The sequence below is a fragment of the Mesoplodon bidens genome, assembly GCF_964165515.1.
Source record: "Mesoplodon bidens genome assembly, chromosome: 11".
NCBI classification, from domain to species: Eukaryota; Metazoa; Chordata; class Mammalia; order Artiodactyla; family Ziphiidae; genus Mesoplodon; species Mesoplodon bidens.
The window spans coordinates 64865684-64888225 of record NC_138167.1 but is presented as its reverse complement, the minus strand read 5'-3'; the positions used below and the strand labels follow the sequence as shown (position 1 = coordinate 64888225).

At 44.6% G+C, this 22542-nt stretch overlaps 2 protein-coding genes across 2 annotated transcripts in view; one reads left to right on the top strand and one right to left on the bottom strand.

Annotated features, from left to right (window-relative positions):
* Positions 1-2029: 2029 nt before the first annotated feature.
* On the bottom strand, positions 2030-11684 carry PHF5A (PHD finger protein 5A). Its single transcript, XM_081250169.1, has 4 exons — positions 11320-11684; positions 10867-10890; positions 10201-10367; positions 2030-2775 (listed from the first exon to the last, which is right to left on the bottom strand). The coding sequence occupies exons 1-4, from the start codon at positions 11369-11371 to the stop codon at positions 2686-2688; spliced, it is 333 nt and encodes a 110-aa protein (XP_081106295.1). The 5' UTR covers positions 11372-11684; the 3' UTR covers positions 2030-2685.
* A 167-nt stretch (positions 11685-11851) lies between these two features.
* The window catches only part of ACO2 (aconitase 2), a 53446-nt gene continuing 42755 nt past the window's right edge, over positions 11852-22542 (top strand). The window contains exon 1 of the mRNA XM_081250165.1: positions 11852-11942. Coding sequence (XP_081106291.1) covers positions 11907-11942 — 36 coding nt within the window. The 5' untranslated portion in view covers positions 11852-11906. The remainder of the gene's footprint in view (positions 11943-22542) is intronic.

Here is a 22542-nt window from a genome sequence, read left to right as displayed (position 1 = left end):
CCCAATAGAGAATTCAGTATTATCATTATTCTAATTTTTAAAACTGAAAAGGACTTATTCTAAAGTCCAAGGTAGACGATAACTAAGGTTTTGAACTTGAATGCTGTTTATCTAAGGCGTTTTTAACTTATTCGTTGTATTGTATCATTCTCTTGGCCTCAGAGAACAAACAAATGGAGAATGGGATTATAAAATTAGGTGACAGAGGAACAGAGTTCAGCAGAATTCACTGGACTGAGGTTGAACTTGTCCTGTTGCAGATCAGTGTGGAAATCCTACCGGGCATTAAATTTTAAGCTCCCTTTCAAGAACTTTTAGAGGCATATACACTAAGACTCACAGAGCACAGTTAAGGTGGTGTTTTGCTGAAAGTAAGGAGTAGCTTTTCAAACATCTGGAGATGGAAGATGTTATGTAGACCAAGGTGGTTAATAAACAAATGTTTTTTTTGGCGGGGGGACCACACCACGCGGCATGTGGGATCTTAGTTCTCCCACCAGGGATTGAACCTGTGCCCCCTGCATTGGAAGCACAGAGTCTGAACCACTGCCAGGGAAGTCCCAATAAACAAATTTTAGAAATTGATTTGTTTAGCAAAACAAAACATTTTGACTTATATTACACATTAAAACTAAAGTTACTATAGAATCAAATGACAGATTCTAGTTATAATCTGAAAATTACCTGGTTTCTGCAACTCATTTGATACCATAACCCTCACCTGATGCTTTAGAACTGCTCAGAGCTCCCCAAACACATCACCCCATTCAAACTGTTTCCCCCACACAAATATCTTTATCTGCAGACACTACCCCCTTTGCCTGTAGGTTCCACCATGGCCTTCAAAGCCCAGTTTATTATCTGGTTTCTATGACTTCAGTTATTCATTCAATACTGAGAACCTGCTACCTGCTGGGCAGAACAGACTTGCTTCCTGCCATCATGGAACACAGCCTAGTAGATGACAGTCAATATTACCAAATGCTATAAACAAAATGCTTATGGTGCTATGTGGGAGTATAACAAGAGGAATTTAGATTGGGGGGTTGGATGAGGCATCTTTTAGGAAATACTTAGCTAAGGTCTGAAGGATGAGTAGGAGTTAGCTGAGCAGAATGGAAACAGAGCTTTAGATGTAAAAAACAGGTAAAAAGCACTGCGGCAGGAAGGAAAAGGGCAGTCTGAGGAACTGAAAGGAGCCCTCATGGCAGCCCTATGGCTGTGGCCTTCCCGAGGTACCCCATGCGAGGCCCAGAACCCTTCCTTTGTGAGTCCCGTTACACTGAGCTGTTTCTGGCAAGCTCAATTATTAAATTCCTTAAAGGCAGAGATTATCTTAATTCTATTTTGGACACTCAATACATTACAAATAACCAAGTTTTATTGATCCAAGATAAAACCCTGATAGGAAGTCAGAAGGCTCTCATCTCAACTTGGATCATTGGGCCAGGCCCCTGGATTCTGCAGGACTCAAAACCTTTTTCAAATTCATGGGTGTCAAAGACCTACTTGACTGGAAGTCTCCAATTATGAATGTGGCTCCTCAGGTTAACTTGCTTATTGCCTCTAGCAGACAAAAAGTACAGGTAGTTGAGTTAGGGTAAAGGATGCATCTGAATTTGAATTTACTTAAACCAACCTCCCATATCTTTTTTTTTTTTTCTGGTGGGGGGTGCTGCACTGAGAGGCGTGTGGGATCTTAGTTCCCCGACCAGGGACTGAACCCATGCCCCCTGCATTGGAAGTGTGTAGTCTTAACCACTGCACCACCGGGGAAATCCCTCCCCTCATATCCTTAATGTGAGTATATATGCACTTTGTGAAACAAATCAACCAAGTTCAGTTCTCCTAACTCATTCGAGTACATTTTGTCTCATTCCTTCACCATTACTGGAAGCCATCTCTTCAGTTCAAAATTCAAGTTGGACAGGAAGGGGAAACAGCAAAGTTTCTAAAAATAACTTTGGTTTACCTATCATAAAAGGCATGGGTGGTTTTGAATTCCAGTAGTAATAAGAGAACAAGGTGCTTAATGAATCCCAGTACCTTTATTTTGAATCACAAATTCCTGGGTGACTAAAATTCCTAGAGTTAAAATTAAATTGGGAAGGGGCTGACTACCAGAAAATAAACACCTACTTTATGAATACAATAGCAACAGAAAGGGTTTCCAATTTTTAGAAGAAAAATACCATGAAGCAGCACCACCTGGTGGGTGTTACAAGATGAAATGCCCACACTGACTGTTCTGAGAGCCCCCACCGCACTGCAGATGTTTCATCAAGGACAGCTGCCATCAGAGCTGCTGCAAGGCCATGCTTCTCACTGCAGCTAGCCTCACAGTCAGCTCCTCAAACAGAAGACGGAAATGATATATCATTCCTGTTTTAGAAGCTTTTGGTGTACAGAACTTCTCGATGTGGATTAACACAGCCTTGCTTCTTGAATTGAAGGAACGCCATGAACCAATTTATTAATTTGTCTGTGGTACAGCCTGCCAGAGTGCTCTGCAAAGACTTTTTTTCCATTCCTACCATGGCTGGGTGAGAGGAGAGGAAAGGGTGGAAAGGTGCCACTGTACTAATAGGCAATTCAGGTGATGCTCTGGGCTCCATTTCCTTTCTGTAGGCATTTCTTTTGGCAGCTGCAGCAGCTTGATGGGGGGAGGAAGAGGCAGCCCACCAATCACCTCTTCTTGAAGCCATATTTTTTGCGTTCATAGAAGAGATCTGTCTTAGAGCTCCCCAAATTGACAATCTTTGGGCAACCATCTCTCTGGAAAACAGAATAGATAAGTTGTTAAAAGTCTCTGAGCTTGAACTGAGAGGGATTTAAGATAAAAATAACTTTTGGATTAATGGTTTAGCCATTCATCTTACCAGTTCAGTTATCCTATTTGATCAATCAAGTATTTACTAAACACCTAGAATGTGCCCAGGGCCTGTCCACCATTTATCCAGTGGCCTACACTTATAATGTTGGATTCTTAGCCCACTTCGGTTACTAATATGATATAGTGGAGGTAGAATCTAAAACTCTTTAAGATATTCAAAGGATTTTCTCCAAGTCAGAGGTAAGAAATGGTAATAATCATCTACAGATCAAGCTTCCTAGCTCTCTTTCACTATCCCAAGAAAGGAGAAAATACCAAGGGAAAAAAAACTAAAGACTTCAGGAAATAGTACCTTACATTTTAAATATCATAAGACAATACTGAGTTTGATGTGTCCATATTAATTCACTTAACCGGACACATGGTCTTGGGGGAAGAGTGCTCCTGTGCCAGAGATAGCTGTTGACGGCTCATACTCTGATGTGTAGCGACACCCTCCCCTGGCCGTTTTGTGAGCTTGAGTGGTTTCAGTGAAGCCCTTGGGAAGCTGTGTTTTGCAGGAATGATGACTCCATCAGTTGATTTGGGATGATGGGAGGAAAATTGGGGGAACTGCTACTGGAAGAAACCTTCTTAGATCTCATGAATTTATTAAACACCCATGTCAAAGGCAGCTGTTTCCTGTGACACTGGGCTATAGAATGAATGAATGAATCAAGTCCTTAGGCATCTCATTTCTAATTCAGCTGATTTCTCTTTTTGGGCACTGATATCAACACTGTACAAAAATCTCTGAAACCACACAAAGCCAACACTAACATTTCATTATTTTCTAGAAAACATGTACCATGCATTACACTGAGAACTACTATCTGTGGAGTTTGGTGTGCTAAGCAAGCCAGGTTGTGGACCCAGCCCCACCAATGGCTTGCTGGGTGAACTCAAGTAAGCCACGTAATCTGTACTGAAAGTCCTGGTACAAATGTGGGAAGAGCTGCCTCTCCCGGCCCCAGGTAGCCTGCTATTAAACACAACAGTGCTTTAAGCCCTTTAGGGATGCTTTGAAATTTTATGGTATTATGATAGCCTGTTCAGGCTTACTCTGCCTCACTGACTTGTGTGACTGTGGGCAAACCACTTCTGTCTGGATTTGTATCCAACTATAAAATAAGATGACTGGATCAGGTCAATGTATATAAACTGTATTTATAGGGCCCTAGAGAGTCCTGAGAGGTGCCAGGTGACAGTAGGACTCACCCCCCTCAATCTGTGCAGCTGTGTTCTCACTCATATTAAGATTGTAGGGACTTCCCTGGCGCAGTGGTTAAGAATCCACCTGCCAATGCAGGGGACACGGGTTCAAGCCCCCGTCCGGGAAGATCCCACATGCCTCAGAGCAACTAAGCCCATGCACCACAACTACTGAGCCCGCGCACCTAGAGCCTGTGCTCTGCAATGGGAAGCCACTGCAATGAGAAGCCTGTGCACCGCAACGAAGAGTAGCCCCTGCTCGCCACAACTTGAGAAAGCCCACGCTCAGCAACGAAGACCCAACATAGCCAAAACAAACAAACAAACAAACAAAAAAGGTTGTAGGCTCTGGAGATAGGTCACCTGAATTTTGAGAAGTTATTAACCTCCTTGTCTCTCTTTTTGTCACATATTAAATTACTACAATGGTAGAACAGACCTTACAGAATTAAGAATCAATATACTTAGAACAATGCCTAGCATATAGCCAGCCTTTAATACATTATAAGAAATTGCCAAAAATAAATATCAGCAATTTCATGATGGTTCAACCTAACACACAGACACACACATGCGCACGTGGCTTCTGTGTAAGATACTTTTTGAAGATGGGACTCTACATGTTAAAAAGTTGAAAAAAAAAATCGGAAAACTAACGCATTGGATTATTAGCTCTTTGGCTTTTATGGCATTTTCTCTCACTGACTTATAAGTTTCCTGTTTTCTTTCCTAAACTCCTGTTTTTTATTTTCTACACATCTCCCGTGGGTCTCGTGGTTGTTCCCAAACTCCACCAATGCTGTGAAGAGGTGACGATGTGTGCATCGGAACTGGCTGGCTTTTGTGAATATGCCTGTGAATGGAAAGCATGAAAAGGAAGATGGAAGAGCTGATAAGAAACCTCGAGGGCTTCCCTGGTGGTGCAGTGGTTAAGAATCTGCCTGCCAATGCAAGGGACACAGGTTCGTGCCCTGGCCCGGGAAGATCCCACATGCCGCGGAGCAACTAAGCCCGTGCGCCACAACTACTGAGCCTGAGCTCTAGAGCCCGCAAGCCACAACTACTGAGCCCACGTGCCACAACTACTGAAGCCTGCACGCCTACAGCCCGTGCTCTGCAACAAGAGAAGCCACCGCAATGAAAAGCCCACCTGCTGCAACGAAGAGTAGCCCCACTGGCCGCAACTAGAGAAAGCCCGCACACAGCGATGAAGACCCAATGCAGCCAAAAATAAATAAAATAAATAAATTTATTAAAAAAAAAACCGCTAATCATGTACCAAAATATAACATACAACAGGGAAATACATACAGAACCAAAGGCAATTTAAAAATTTTGAGATCAGTAAAACATGATTACAGAAAATGCGTCCACATCTCCATTTCTTACAATTGGTAGCAAAGAATTATGAACAGCAGGCAAGACCTGCCTTATTAACAGAAACTACAAGATGAAACGTTCATTCTTTCAGCAACTGTTCAATGAGACCTACAATGTAAAAACCAGACTGTACACTGGTTTGAGACCTTAACAAGAGTATATTGTTTTCTATTTGAAACTTTAATTTTAAAGGCTTTTAAGCTCTCAGTAAATGTATCCATGAGGTAACAGGGATTATTATTCAATACTTCTTTTGGTGGAGATTTCCCCATAGCCACACACAGCATGTTAGTAGCAAAGCCAAGACCTGAACCTGGGCTCTCTGCCTCCCAGTCTGGCGTTTTTCTCTAACAGGCCTTCCCAGAGGCAAGAACCAAAACTTACCTGTGGTTTAGGAAGCTGCAGAGCATGGTAAACTTGTGAATTAGATTTGAAAAGTATCAAATAACTTTTGCATATATTTGACTGCTCTGCTGTTTACTTAAATGGGGAGAAGAGAATGGTAGAAGTAGCAAGAGAGGGAGGGGCACATCCTTACACACCCTGAGAAGACCAAGACCGTGAGGCGGTCAGACTAAGTGCTCTGAGTCAGACCGTGCACCCTCAGTGGGGATGAAAACATCTTCGCTATTATAGTGGTTTGTGATCTGAAGCTTGTTCTTACCCAACAAAATCTTACTCCTTAGCATTCAGTTCCTCTTTTTGTGGAGAAAATGTAATTAACTAATTAATCAATCAATTTTTAGGCCATGCCGGGCGGCATGCAGGATCTTAGTTCCCTAATCAGGGATCAAACCCGTGTCCCCTACAGTGGAAGCGTGGAGTCCTAACCACTGGACTGCCAGGGAATTCCCAAGAAAATTTAATTTAAATTAGATTTTAACTTTTCTCCTTTGGGGGGACAATAATGGGGGAGAAAAGGGTTGAGAAACTCTGGTTAGATAGACCTGGGTTCTAATCCCGTATCTGCCACTTATTAGTCATGTGACCTTGGGCTAAGATGCTTAACACCTTTAAGCCATTCGTTTCCTCATCTGTATCATACAGAACTTTTGGAAAAGAATGTCCAGCACAGTACCTGGTACACAGCAAGTGCTCCAAAAATATTAGCTACTATTTTTCTTGTTTTCTTGTTGGGAGAGTTAAAGAAAATGGTTAAGTAAAAGGTGTAAAGGAGTCAAGGGCGAAGGGAGATCCAATATGATGCCACACATAAGAAACTACAAATTGGGACTTCCCTGGTGGTACAGTGCTTAAGAATCTGCCTGCCAACGCAGGGGACACAGGTTCGATTTCTGGCCTGGGAAGATCCCACATGCCGCAGAGCAACTAAGCCTGTGCGCCACAACTACTGAGCCTGCATTCTAGAGCCCACAAGCCACAACTACTGAGCCTGCATGCCATAACTACTGAAGCCCATGCGCCTAGAGCCCATGCTCTGCAACAAGAGAAGCCATTGCAATAAGAAGCCCATGCACCACAACAAAGAGTAGGCCCCACTCGCTGCAGCTAGAGAAAGCCGGTACGCAGCAATGTAGACCCAATGCAGCCAAAAATAAATAAATAAACTTATATTTAAAAAAAAAAAGTGTCCTTTGGGACACAAAGCTTCACTTTATTATTTTTTATTTATTTATTTATTTATTTATTTTTGGCTGAGTTGGGTCTTTTGTTGCCGCGCACGGGCTTTCTCTAGTTGCAGCGAGCGGGGGCTACTCTTCATTGCGGTGTGTGGGCTTCTCATTGCAATGGCTTCTCTTGTTGCAGAGCATGGGCTGTAGGCGCGTGGGCTTCAGTAGTTGTGGCACATGGGCTCAGTAGTTGTGGCTCACGGGCTGTAGAGCGCAGGCTTAGTAGTTGTGGCCCATGGACTTAGTTGCTCCGCGGCATGTGGGATCTTCCCGGAGCAGGGTTCGAACCCGTGTCCCCTGCACTGGCAGGTGGATTCTTAACCACTGAGCCACCAGGGAAGCCCAAAGCTTCACTTTAGATAGGACAAAGTATTTATTTCAAAAAAAAAAAAAAAGGGACTTCGCTGGTGATGAAGTGGTTGGGAGTCCGCCTGCCAACGCAGGAGAGACTGGTTTGAGCCCTGGTCTGGGGGGATCCAGCATGCCATGGAGCAGCTAAGCCCGCAAGCCACAATTACTGAAGCCCACGTGCCTAGAGCCCGTGCTCCGCAGCAAGAGAAATCACCGCGATGAGAGGCCTGCGCACCGCAACAGAGTAGCAGCCAAAAATAAATAAATAAATAAATTTATTAAAAAAAAAAAAAAAAAGCAAAGAAACAAATGGTCCTCTGGCAGCAATGCCCACAGATATTGTCCCCAAATCCTGAGTATTCTTGAAGCTTTGAAAAACTATGGAGAACACCCAGCTTAGTTTACTGGTCTAATTCCCTTATAAATTATGGAGGTTGCAGGAAGAGAACAATAACAGGGGTTGCTTTGGTTGCAGGAAGATTTCTGCATAGGAAAGTCTTAGGTACTTAATCTACATGATGATCTGTAAGGCTGAGAGGCTGGATCATATCACTGGACTGTTCTGTGTTCCTTGGAAACTATTGCTGAGTAAATGTGAGCTAGATACCATCTCAGATATCCTCAGAACATTCCTGTACACGTGAAGTAGAGGAAGTGGTGACATCTAGAATAATTCTCAGGGACAGAATGAGGCACAAGGATCCAGAGAGAACAGGTCACATACCGCATGCAGAGGAATCAGACAGCAATTAACATTTATTAAGCACTCTCTGGCTGCCAAGCATATGTCAGATAAGAACTCCAGCTACAACCAAGGAAAAGTTCAAGAAAATGTTGTCCTTAATGGACTCTTTAGCTAGTTTTAGCTAGTTTAAGAATTGTTTGTACTTTCTCTTCACTGATATTGTCTCACCGTGGTATACAGGCTATAAATAATTACCAAACACCTACTATATACCAGACACTCTGTAGGGGGAACCCTATGGATGATTTACAGAGGTAGCAACAAAAATGTGGACCATACTTACAGTACATGCCAGGGACTATACCAAGAACTAGGGAAAAGGGGAGACAAATACACAAACCAAGGTCCTTTCTATAAAGGGAGTGTAACCTAGCTGGTGGATCAGATCAAGCAGGATATGATTTGACAGTCAAAGGGAAATGCAGGGCTTCCCTGGTGGCGCAGTGGTTGAGAGTCCGCCTGCCAATGCAGGGGACACGGGTTCATGCCCCGGTCCGGGAGGATCCCACATGCCGCGGAGCAGCTGGGCCCGTGGGCCATGGCCGCTGAGCCTGCGTGTCTGGAGCCTGTGCTCCGCAACGGGAGAGGCCACAACAGTGAGAGGCCCACGTACCACAAAAAAAATAAAATAAAAATTTTTTTCTTATTTTTAAAGATTTTATTTATTTATCTATCTATTTATTTGGTTGCATTGGGTCTTAGTTGCCGCACACGGGATCTTCGTTGCCATCTGCTGGATCTTCATTGGGGCATGCAGCATCTTTTAGTTGCAGGCTCTTTTTTTTTGTTTGTTTGTTTTTGTTTTTTTGTTTTTGCGGTACGCGGGCCTCTCACTGTTGTGGCCTCTCCCGTTGCGGAGCGCAGGCTCAGCAGCCACGGCTCACGGACCCAGCCGCTCCGCAGCATGTGGGATCTTCCCAGACCGGGGCACGAACCCGTGTCCCCTGCATCGGCAGGCGGACTCTCAACCACTGCGCCACCAGGGAAGCCCAGTTGCAGGCTCTTTTAATTGCAGCATGCAAACTCTTAGTTGTGGCAAGTAGGATCTAGGATCTAGTTCCCTGAGCAGGGATCAAACCTGGGTCCCCTGCATTAGGAGAGCAGAGTCTTAGCCACTGGACCACCAGTGAAGTTCCAAGAATTATTTATCTTTTGCCTTATGCCTTATCCTAGATTAGGTAACCAGATACCTTATACTAGCCTATTGGGAATGCATCACACTTCCTTTTATTGTGTCATAAGAAGAATAAAAGCTGATTCATGGGTTTCCCACCCCTCTCCCCAAGAAGCCTACTTTTGGTATAGACCTACAGCCCTCTACCCTGGCATCTGGCTCAAGAAGTTGAATAACTAGCCACTGCCACCACACAATGTCAAGGGGCAAAAATGTCATAAGAAGAATTGCAATCAATTCTGCAAAATCAAACCAAAAGCATTCTCTAGCCACTTAGAGCTGAAATCAGCTTGAATTGTCCCAAGTTCAGAAGTCATCACAGCCACCCAAATAGTCCTTAATGATAGTTAAGAGAATTACGGAGTGGCTATTACACACCATGCACTGTGCTAGGACTTAAAAATGCAGGATATTGGGAATTCCCTGGTGGCCTAGTGGTTAGGATTCTGGGCTTTCACTGCCGTGGCCTGGGTTCAATCCCTGGTTGGGGAACTAAGATCCCACAAGCCATGAGGGGGGCAGCCAAAAAAAAAAAGGATATTATTTCTGAATAAAAATAATGAGAGAAATAAAGATAACAAGAGAGAGAAACATCAAAGGAAGAGAGGGCTTTCCAAATTGCTAGTGTTGACAAACATTTGCTTCTCTTGCATTTTTGTCCTTGATGCAAAATAAGTGCATTTTGTTGGACTACATTCAGTTTGGCTCACAGACCTTGAAGAAGTGATAACCTAGATGACTAGATGAACATAGTCATATACAGACCATAGGAGTGGATGGCAAAGTGTTACTAAATACAGGGAAGGATCAGATGAAAAGCTTAGTATATACTCACATCTTTCTCCTGGATGGTGCACTCCTTACAATAATAAGCATCCGAAACCCCGGGGCCTCCACAGATCACACAGCGTCCCTGGTAAGAGCCATAGTTACATTCATCACATATGCGCACCAGGGTGCAGGGACGCACATAGGAGTCACAGATCACACACTTGCCATCACCTGTGAGGAAAAGAGAATGGAGTTATGCCCACTTGCAAGTACTTCAAGTCCTTTGCCCTCCTCCTGTTAATGGGGAAATACACTGGTCTTCTGATGGTGATTTTAGGGCCTGCTGCTTTGGCATCACAAAACTTGGCTTACCTAGTGTCCAGCTCAATCTCCACAACACACAGGAAAAGTCAATCAACTAATGGGTAAAGAGCTTAGAATAGCACCTGGTAGATAAGTCTATATGATTAACTGGCAGAACGCTGTGTGTGCTGAGGACAGGGTCATGCTACTCTGGTCCACAGCTAGAGATTTTTCTCAAATTAGTGTCTAAAATGTGCAAGTTGGAGTGGGGTGGTGGCCTTTAGTTGTAGCCTGGCATTGTGTTAACATGCTTGCAGTCACATATACTCAAAGCCCTCTTAGTGGCACCGCTGGAAATGCCCGTTGGCTAACTCCACGGAAACTGAGTGGGACGGGTGGGCTGTCTGGGGAGGCGTGTTCCACTCACATTTTTCACACAGTCTTCCAATGGCTGCAAGATGAAAGACGGTAAAGAGTACAATTAGGATTAAGGTTTTGACGAAGAGGGGACAAACATCCTCGAGCTTGAGGTGGGGAGAGGAGCAGGGACGACAGTGAGCCCTAAGGAAGTCTTTCCATCTTATCCTCATAAACTTCAATCCGAACCAAATCCACACCCTCCCGAAGTCCCTCCCAGGTCCTGGGCAAACTGAGAATTTCTCCGGACCCCATCCCGGCAGCCCGCCTCCGGCTCCCAGCACGCACGCCCCGCCCTCTTTTCATCAGAGACTACAAACCCACGCGCTCCTACACTACCGACCGTGAAGCGGGAAACGTGGCGCCCCCGAGGCAAGACCCTAAGGAACTGATGGGAACCCCAGACTCCTCAGGTTCTAATACCATCCCCACCGAGACAGTCGGGGGCAAGAGGCCGTCTCACCAACACCAGCCTGCTTGCGGCAAAAGATCAAGTCCGGATGATGTTTAGCCATAGCTCCCTCTATGCCACCGGAAACTTAGGGAGCTTCCGGTCGACCCTTAACCTCCATTGTTCCTGCCTCCTGGTCGCCGTGATTGGTTCTCTAGGCTTCCATCAGCGTTTATAATCTTTGCACCAAGCCCCGGTCGTTCTCGCGCGATCACATTTCAAAGGCAAGTTTCCGTCCTAACTGGGGAGTCAGGTCCTTGCAGGTGCATGAAAGTCATCAAAAAAACCAAAAAACAAAAACTTTCGAGATCTGAATGGAAGATACAAATTGCAAAGTGCAAAGATGAAGCTTGCACTTCGATAAGAATCTTCGTTCCCGGTATTTACTTCCGCAAGTGTTTTTATGCAGCTTTGTCCTCTCCCCTCTAGGTTCCCCACACGGGAGCTCCGCCCAAGGGGCTCGCAGGACTCGGCGCCTCTGGGGAGGCCCAGCCTTCACTGTGTTGCGTTTATATTCAGGCCACGCCCCCTACCCGAAGGCTTTAAGTACGCCGTGTGCACGTCATTTTCAAGCGACCTCATCTTTGTCAGTGCACAAAATGGCGCCTTACAGCCTGCTGGTGACCCGGCTGCAGGTGAGAGCAAACTGAGGGCCCTGTGGGTTCACGGGGGCGGGGTGCCTCCTCCTGTGCTTGCGGCTGTGGGCGAGGCAAGGCGAGGCGAGGCGGGCCTGACGTCCGGCCGGCTTTTCGTGTACCTGTCCCTGCCGCGGGCCCGGCGCCCGAGGTCAAGGCGTCCCCGGCTCAGTCAGCTCTCCCAGCCTTGTCTCCGCCCCGCTGGAAGCGTGGGTCTCAGAAGCGGCGGCCAGGTGAAGGGTGGAGGCACCTCTTTTGAGGGCCGCACTTTCTCCCCTGTAGGATTTTTTTTTTCTTCTGCTGTTCCTCAAGGTGAGGACAAGGTGACTGGGGGGCGCGGTGGTTGTTGAGCCCGCTAGGTCCAGAGCCCGAAGGCCTCACTTCTCATCTCTCAGCAGCAGACCCTTGCTAGCCAGCTGCATCCGTGGTTGCCAAACCTGAAGTTTGGAGGAAAAAAACTATTACCTATTCCATCTTGTGGGGATCCTGCGGAACATATAGCCAGGAGTTCGAGGGGGCCTTCCGTACCCAGACGTAGTAATTAGTAACCATAACTGTAGTCTCTCACCTTTGCACAAGATTGCAAGACTTAATTCCTCATCATATCATTTGGTTCATATAATCATTTGGTGAGATGACTATTCTCATTTGATAGATGATGAAACTGCTAGAAAGTAGGTAAAAGTTCCTGCTCTCTCTGAGTGTTACCTAAGTGCTTTGGCCTAAGCATCTGCCCTACTACCCCTCTGTTCTCTGTTCTTGTTCATGTCAGCCTGCCCTCAGAACTTTCTGAGCCCGAGTGTGATCCTGGAGCTGACATTTGTATTTGTGAGAGTACCAGAATGGAGTATTTTGAGCTCATAATTAGTTGCTTTTCAGTTACTAGATGGGAGGGTAAAAGAGACTCAACAATTTGACCTTGACTGTCCTGTTATGAACCATCTAGAAAATTGACTGTGACTGCCAGATGTTTTTTCACTCCTAACTTGACAATCCTAGGAAGGTGGTGTTATACTCAGATTCAATGTCAGGCATGTATTTCATTAATAAAAATAAAGCGAGCAAGCATTTATAGATATTCTCTGACAACCTTTTACATTTAACTTTGTGGTTCTACTTTGGATCAAGTAGCACAACTCTGATTACAGAATTGAAAGAGAAGTTTTGTACTGTACTCTCAAAAAGTATTGTGTTACTAGAAGTTTTTTATTTTTTTTTTTAAGTCACATTGCTTAAATTTAAACCATATGGTTTAAAGCAAAATCATCATTTATTTTATGATCTCTAAATTCTGGGCAAAAAAAGGGATTTGCTAATTATCTCTTTAGATCTTTTGATTCTCCAGGTTAACAAAGTGGAAATAGTGTTTCTTTCTGATCCTCCTGACCCATGATGTAGTGAAGTTAGGCAAGATTATTTGATAAGATAAATTATTACAGATTTATTGAGCTTGGAAGAGAGGACTGATATCACAAAGGATCTTGGAATGCATGAGTGTTAGACCTGTGTAGGAAGAGATCTGGACTATAGTTCATATTCTACCCAGTGCAAGTGACCTTGAACTTGAGAACTGAATCCCAGTTTCCTCATCTGTCAGTCGGGGATTATGTTCATTGACAAACATTTATTGAGTTTTTGGTGGTCGGCTTCCATTCATATTGTTATGATGATTGTTATAAAGTGATGAGAAAGTAGAATATATTTGTTTATGATCATCATGTTGTCCAACTTTCTCTTTTACAGATAGACAATCCAAGACCTTGAGAACCTGAGTCTCCTTGTTTGTTCATTTAGCTAAGATGAATGAACAGCATTATACCACACTGTCTCCTAATAGCCAGGCTGTCTTAAGTAACGACCAGCTACCACTATGCTCTGAAAACCTTGTAAATTTACCTCTTTTGTGTTTAGCTTCATTTGAGAAGTGATGGTACTCCTTTAGTTGTCGTGTCTACAGAACCCTGTCTGTGCATTCACTTTATTACTACCTTATTCACCACATATTTACTGAGTACCCACTGCTTCCTCTGGATACAATGAAGCAAAAAAAGCAGACAATTTTTGTTCTTGTGAAACTTCAGTATATTCTAATGTATTCTACTGCAGAGGACCTTGGAGTTCTTTCTCAGTTAAAGTATTTTGGGCAGAAGACCAAAGGTCTTGGTTGGACCTTGGCTGGACCAAAGGTGAAGGTAGATGATAGAATGATGGCAATTACTACTACCACTAAGAGTAGCTAACATTTACCTTAGTGTGCCGGTAGTCTCACATGATCCTGTGAGATACGGCAGATTTATTAGCCCTGTCTTATAGATGAAGAAACAGGATTAGAGCAGAAACATAGTGTAATGGCTAAGAGCATGGATTCTGGCATCACACTCTCTTATTTGAATGCTGACTCTAATATTCACTCGCTGTGACTTTGGGCAAGTTACTTCACCTCTCTATGCCTGTTTCTTCACCTGTAAGATACGGATAATAGTATATCTGACTCATCTAATATTCATAGTTGCAAAGTATTTAGAACCCTGCTGGCATCTAGTAAGTGCTATATAATTGTTTGTTAATTAAATTAAAGTAGACTTGTCTAGGGCCTTATCACTAGTTGTTAGCGGATGTGATTTGAATCTGCTCCTTTCTGACTCCCAAGGCTGAGGTCCCAGCACCTGCACTATAGTACTGCTTCCCTTTGGCATCAAGACTCAGCCTGTCAACCAGGGTACCATTAATGGTCCATAACCAGAAAACACTGCTCTTTAAAGTGTTGTGTTGTTTGATAGTACCTGCTACCAGGTAGGAAGATAGAAACAGAGTGAAGAAAATGGAGGTGAAATTTTTGAAAAGCCACATTTACTCTCTGGTTTTTTAAATTAACTTTTGTGTAAATGAACACGGATGGTAAATAAAAGTGGTTGGGCACTTCCAGATACATTTTAGATTTTGGTTTTGCCTTGAGGTACTGGGATGCTGAGTTCTCATCCTGTGACCTTGGGGAAGTCACGTAACCTCTTGCATGTAAATCTGAAACAGCAGTTAACTACAAAGAAGTCTGACACATTTGCAGAAGTTATAAGTGCCTGTATAAAGTGCCATGTTTAAAAAAAAAATCTTGCTTTGAATTGGGAAACAGGTCATCCCTATTCACTGTGGTACCTTCTCAGGAGTCCTATAGTCAGCTATTGATTTGAACTGAATGAATGAATGAATGATTGAATGGATGAGTAAACAAACTTCCAATCTTAAATTTGGACAGAGGAAGAGGGGAGCACACCATTGCTTTTTTAAAAAATTAATTAATTAATTAATTTTCGGCTGCATTGGGTCTTTGTTGCTGCACACGGGCTTTCTCTAGTTGCGGTGAGCGGGGGCTGCTCTTCATTGTGGTGTGCGGGCTTCTCATTGCGGTGGCTCCTCTTGTTGCGGAGCACAGGCTCTAGGCACACGGGCTTCCGTAGTTGTGGCACGTGGGCTTAGTAACTGTGGCGCACGGGTTCTAGAGCACAGGCTCAGTAGTTGTGGTGCACGGGCTTAGTTGGTCTGCGGCATGTGGGATCTTCCTGGACCAGGGATTGAACCTGTGTCCCTGCATTGGCAGGCGGATTCTTCGTTTTTTTTTTTTTTTTGCAGTACGCGGGCCTCTCACTGTTGTGGCCTCTCCCATTGCGGAGCACAGGCTCCGGATGCACAGGCTCAGCGGCCATGGCTCACGGGCCCAGCCACTCTGCGGCATGTGGGATCTTTCCGGACCGGGGCACGAACCCGTGTCCCTGCATTGGCAGGCAGATTCTTAACCACTGCGCCACCAGGGAAGTCCCACCATTGCCTTTTGAACCAACTGTTCCTAAAATGTTTATTGAAAGCTTACTATGTGCCTAGCACTGTTCTACACACTGAGCGTGTAATAATGAACAGGAGTAGTGGAGCTTGTATTGTAGTTCTGGGGAGACAAAATAAACAAGTAGACAAGAAAATTGTAGCTATGAAGTGGGACAAGGAAGATAAAACAGGATAGTGTGGTAGAGAGAATAGGCGTGAGGATGTGGCATGGCTTTAACTGGAGTGGTTGGGGAAGGCCTCTCAGAAGAGGTGACATTAAATGATAAGAAGGCGGCCCTTCAGCATTTTGGGAGGGGAGACTTGAAGCAGAAGGAGCAGTATGTGCAAAGCACTTGAGATGGTCTGAGGGTAAGAAGTAAGGCCAGTGTGGCTGAGGTGATGAGAGGAAGGTCTGAGCAAGAGCTAGGAGCCAGGGTCATGTCGGCTCTGGTAAGGAAATTGGCTTCTACTCCAAGTGTAATGAAAATCCGCTGGAAGGTTTTAAACTGTGAAGTGACAGGATCTGATTTATAACTGAGAAGAACCAGGCTGCTGCGTGGATGATGAACCACAGAGGGACGAAGGACCACAGAAGGACAAAAGAGGAGGCAGGGAGACCAATGGGGCCTGTCGGAATTATCCAAGGAGTGGTGAAGGTGTCTGGGACTAGGGTTCTGGTAGTGAAGGTATTTTGGAGGTAGATGGGTTGGATGTGGAGTGTGAGGGACAGGGAACAGTTAAGGATGACTTTTAGGTTTGGGGCCTGAGTAACCGAACGATGGGTGAACTTGAATTCAGTAGTCATGTGTTTGCATAGTACTTGCAAAACTTAGTCAGGAGCCAGAGCTCCTTTATAAATTCAACAAGTATCTGTATTTCACAGGTGAGGAAGCTGGATGGGGTCAAGTGTCTTGCCGCAGGGTCCCTCACTTGAGTATGAGCTTCATGTCTGAAGTGAGCCCTGTTCATCTTGGGCATTATTCTGCTACCTGGTGTCTCCAAGAGGGTCATCTGGGAAGTATTTAGAATGAGGGTTGGGGCTTGAGCCATCTGTCTTCATTGGCTCAGTTTTCTTTGACACACCTTGTTTTCCAAGCAGGTGGTTTGGAAGGCTCTGGGCTTCTCAGCATAAAGGAGGGGAGGGACTGCAGGGAGGCTGCTTTGTGGGGCAGGGAGGACTTGGATGAAGTTTGTCAAAAGGTACAATCTTCTGGTTATAAGATAATTAAGTACTAGGGATGTCATGTACAACATGATAAATATAATTAACACTGCTGTATGTTATATATGAAAATTGTTAAGAGAGTAAATCCTAGGGGTTCGCATCACAAGGAAAAAATTATTTTTCTATTTATTTGATTTTGTATCTATATGAGATGATGGATGTTCACTAAACTTACTGTGGTAATTATTTCATGATGTAAGTGAAATCATTATGCTGTACACTTTAAAACTTATACAGCTATGTCAATTATATCTCAATAAAACCGGAAGAAAAAATTTTTTTAATAAAAATAAACCAAAAAAAAATAGGCAGCACATAGAATATCAGGAACCTTAGGAGACTTCCTCCACCACATACTTACTGTGTGGCTTCGAGCAAGGTCTCTACCCTCTGTGGCTCTCAAGTTACACATCTGCAAAATGGGACAATTCATAGCTACCTTCCAATTAAGAAGGGTCCTGAAGGCCTAATAATATTTGGAAAGTTCTTTTTTTAAAATATTTATTTTATTATTTTTTTATTTTGGCTGCCCCGGGTCTTAGTTGTGGCACGTGGGATCTTTAGTTGCGGCATGCGGACTTCTTAGTTGCTCATGCATTCTGGATCTAGCTCCCCCACCAGGGGAGCTCCCCTGCATTGGGAGCACGGAGTCTTACCCACTGGACCACCAGGGAAGTCCCTGGAAAGTTCTTTGAATTCTAATACACTATAAAAATTTGTGAATAGTTTCTAATGTTATTTTAGGAATAGGCCTTTTCTCATACTGAGACAAAGGACAGACTTTTTCCTTAGATTGTTCCAGAATGAACCTGTAGAAGCCTTTCTTTATTTAAGGGATCCTAAAAGGCATGGAGAATGATTTCCTTGGATTCATTCTGCAAAGCTTGGGCCAAAGGAAAGGGCACCAGCTTTGCTGTGTGGCCCTGGGCAAAATAGTTACATTCCAGAGCCTCAGTATCCTCACAGTATCTTCTGGACACAGTATCTTCTGCCTCTGAGTTATTAAATGGGATTGTGTATATAAAGTACTTGGGGGAAATCTGATGCAGGGTGTGGGCACTTGGTGAAAGTTAGTCTGTGTCTTCAGTCCTGGAGATGGTCTGCAGCCTCCCTTGCCACAGCATTTATCCTCAAGACTGGTTCTTGGGATTTCCCTGGCAGTCCAGTGGTGAAGACTCGGCGCTTTCACTGCTGTGGGCCCAGGTTTGATCCTTGGTCAGGGAACTAAGATCCCGCAGGCCGTGAAGTGCAGCCAAAAAATAAATAAATAAATAAATAAAAATAAAAAAGACTGGCTCTGGGGAAACTGCTTGCTCCTCCCGTGCTGTCCGTGGATATCAGGTATGTAGTAGTTAGTTGTGCAGGAAAATCTTTTGGGTACTGTCCTAAGAGGGTTGGGAGAAGAGGCACAAATGAATCCACTGGCTTCCTGTTTTCTAATTCTCTAAATTGAAGGGCAGCATTGAGAAGATGCGCTCTAGAATTATATTTGCATTATCACCATCATTAAATATGAAGCTCCTTGGGGAATTTAGGCCCAGTTAGGAGGATTTCTGCCTTCACCCTGCAGAGGGTGAGGCAGTTTCCGGGTGGGAGCTTCGATCCTGTGGCCAGTTGTGGGGGTCTGCAGAGAGGCCTCGGGGATTCCTGTAACTGCCACACTTCAGTGCTGCATAGCTGGGCTCCATCACTTTCGGCTGGACGTGTGTGTTGTTACTGTTTTGTTGTTGCTGCTCGCCGAGAGCTGCAGAGCTGACTTAAGACCAGGGCCTGGCCTGTGAAAGAGCTTCGGTGCTGATGAGGAAGAAGTCACGGCTTAGCAACTATGATACACTGGGCTGAAGCAAGAAGGGGAGGGGGCGAGCTGGGTGGAGCTAAATTCAGGCTAGACCATCCAGGAACTTGAATGTGTGGTGGCATGTTTAGTCTGCCCCGTGGCACCGTTGGCATTAGAGGTACTGATAATGAGCTGTCAGCCCCGCTGTGACCGTCACCAAACTAGGTCTTGGACAAACACTGCTTCCCTTGATATTCACAGCAACCCTAAGATGTGGGTGTCATTAGCCTGTTTTCACCATGATGAAATAGACCCCCATTGGTTAAACGGCTTGCCCGAGGTCACAACCGGCGTGCAGCGGAGCCAGATTTTGAATGCAGGTTTGTTTGCAGAACTCAGGCTTTTTACCAGTCAAGCTGTTCCCCCAGAGAACTCCCCTGGGCATAAAGAGTAGAAACTAGATCTCTGCAGAGTAGGCTGGATAGAGGGGATACAGTTCGGTTGGCTCCGTGCCCTGTTTGCATATGGATCTATTTGAGGCCATGATTGCCTCCTGCCCCAAATACCAGCAGAGCTTGAGAGGGAGAGGCCAGAGCTGTGGGTCAGCCTCACAGGCTGCCTATTGAGCTTACAGAGGATGCCCTTTGTAAGTATTCAAAGGGCTGCTGCCCCGGGGGGCCAGAGCAGGGTTTGGGATTTGTATGCGGTTCACGGTGTGCCTAGAGTCTCTGCTCCAGACAGCAGCAAAGGAGAATTAGGCAGATGAGTGAATCTATCAACTCATTTCTTAAAGGAACCCCCTACTGCCTTGGAGCCCATTTAGAGGCTGTGTCTTGGAGAGACATGGCTCCCTGCCCCCTTTCCAAGCCTCCGAAAAGGACTGTTCATGGCTCTGTGAACAGGCACTAATGGCTCAGCACAGCCTATGCCGGAGGCACTCACAACTTGAATTTGAAAGCGAGATGAAGAGACTAGTGTTCAAATCATTGTTCTTCCCTCAGTGTCCTAGGCTCTGAGTATTTAGTGGTGATCAGATTAGACAAGTTTTCTGCCTTCATAGAGCTTACATTTTTTTTTTTTTTTTTGCGGTACGCGGGCCTCTCACTGCTGTGGCCTCTCCCGTTGCGGAGCACAGGCTCTGGACGCGCAGGCTCAGTGGCCATGGCTCACGGGTCTAGCTGCTCCGCGGAATGTGGGATCTTCCCGGACCGGGGCACGAACCCGCGTCCCCTGCATCGGCAGGCGGACTCTCAACCACTGCGCCACCGGGGGAGCCCCATAGAGCTTACATTTTAGTGCAATTATTTACCTTCTTATCTGTCTGAGTCTCCATTTTCTCATTAAAACAGAAGACAGAATGACCTATAACAATCCCACTTGGCACAGTTGTTGGGAAGATGACATAAGATAACCTTTGTGATCTTGCTTGGCACAGTTTTGTTTGTTTCTTTTCATTTTATTTCTTACCAGACTCCCTGGTGGGTCCACTTTGGTTGTATTCCTTCCTTCAGAGTTTGTTCTGTGTCAGTAAATGCAGGATCAGGAGAGCCTCCCTTACTCCTTGGAAGCCCTAGAGATTTGTATCCCATCCAGCAAGGGAAGGGACTCTATCAAACCAAGAAGCCAGATTGTACCAGAGCGTTGAACAGTTGGGACTGAGCCCCCATGGAGCACTGAGCCCACCTGGCTGCTGGGCCTGTGGAGGTTGGGAGACACTGTCTGTAGCATAGTGAGAAGGGCATGGGCTCAGCAGGTTCCTAGCTGTGTGACCTTGGGCAGGCCACTTCCTGTGTCTGAGCCTCTCCATCTTCAGGGCAGTTAGGGAGGCTGAGCTCTGTCCAGCAAGGTTTATAAGAGTGGCTGGCATGGAGCAGTGTGTTAGCTACTGCGATTTACTCCAAAACAGATCTGAGGGCACCTGGCTGTTGGTCACCCTGATGGGAGACTCCCACCCAAGTAGAGGGAGTTTTGTAGCGAGGAAGTACTATAGGAATGTTTAGAATGGAGAAGACATGATTATGGTTTTTGGTGATTTGAAGGGCTGAAGTGTGGAGGAGTGATTAAGCTCATTTGATCTGGTTCCAGAGGACGGGGCTAGGAAGCGTGCTGGGTACTTTCACGTGGGTACTCTCCTTTAATCCTCACTACAGCCTGTGAAGGTGTTATTCCCACTCACAGATGAAAAAAACTGTGTTTAGAAGGCTTAAATAAAAACACACAAGTTTACACAGCTTGTTGCGGGTAGAGCTGGGATTTGAGCCCACGTTTCCATTGCTAGAATCTGTGCCTGATTTAATGGAGGTGTGTTTCAGTTCAGAAGCATTTGTTGTTGTTGTAAAGTATTAGAATTGTCTAGTAGTGGAACAGACTTTCTGGAAGAAAATGAGCTTCCTGGATTGATAATGTTGAATCAGGGGCTTGTAGAGGTTGCTGAAGAGAGGTTTTCTGCCTTGAGGCTGCCCTTGGCCCCCTAGTTCCTGAGAAAATGGAGGCTGAGGGCTTAGTGGCAGTATCTGTTCTAGATAAGGGCCTGGTATTTACTCATGAGAATTTCACAAGCCCCGAGACTTGGGCTCCAAGCATGGGGGAAAATTTTCCCATTTCGTAGTTGTTGTGACATCTGTGTGGATGGCTTATGGATGATCTCTGGAATGTCTCTGGGCCCTGGGGCCAGGTTGAACCAAACATTGAGTATGTTTTACTTTTGGACTTAGGAAATAAAAACAAAACCCCAATAAGTTATTTTTTTAAAAATACGCCCAAGTCATCATCCTTTAAATAATACTGATGTGGACTACTCATACTCCAACCACAGTAGTCAGATATTATAAGACTCAGTAATATCTATTTTTAAGGTAAAATTAATTTCTTACTTTTTTCATATTTGTAAAGGTACCCCTTGTAGGAAACTTGGAAAATATAGAAGTATAAAGAATACCATAAAAATTACCTATAATTATTCGTAAAACCCAGAGATAACCCACCCCCACCCAGAGATAACTACCATTAACATTGTAGTATATTTCCATCTAGTATTTTTAAAATGTAATAATCCAAATTAAAAATATGTTTAATAATACATGTATTTATAATTTATATTTCTTAAAAATTTTTTCTGATTCTCAAAGTTCAAATTAAATACATATAAAAAGTAAAAAATTGTCCATAATTTCACCCTCCAGGGATAGCTACTGTTAACAGTTTGGCATCTATTCCATTTTGATTTTATCTGATTTCTTTAATTCGTTTGTATCCAAATCAATACTTAGAATTGCGAGGGTTCACTTGGTGCTTGGAAGGCTCAGTGTTTTGGCTTAGAGCCAGGCTGTCTTTGAGTGCTGGTGTATCTGTGAGACCTTGGGTGAGTTACTGTGCTTCTCCTGCCCTCAATTTCCTCATCTGTTAAATGGAGCTCGAATACAGTAGGGCTGTTCATCCATGTAAAGTGCTTATAACTTGGCACTCAATAGAAAGTATTAAATATCACTATTAATACTACTACTAGTAATTATTATTATTATCATTGTCTTTACTTAGAAACCTCAGCCCTACCACCTGTTCAGTTTGGGTTCAGTAGGTATCCTGGTGCCAGGGACTATGGGGAGGTGTAGATTCAGCACAGACTGGTGTTTAGTGCCTCTCTTGGAGTCACTGTTAAATACCACAGGGTACCTGGCATCAGGCCAGGGGGTCTGGTGGAGGGGTCTTGGGGTAAGTACTCCTGGATGGGCTCTGGGGAGTTGTAAAATTGTGTTGTTTAATGTGTTGTCTAAATTTTCTCC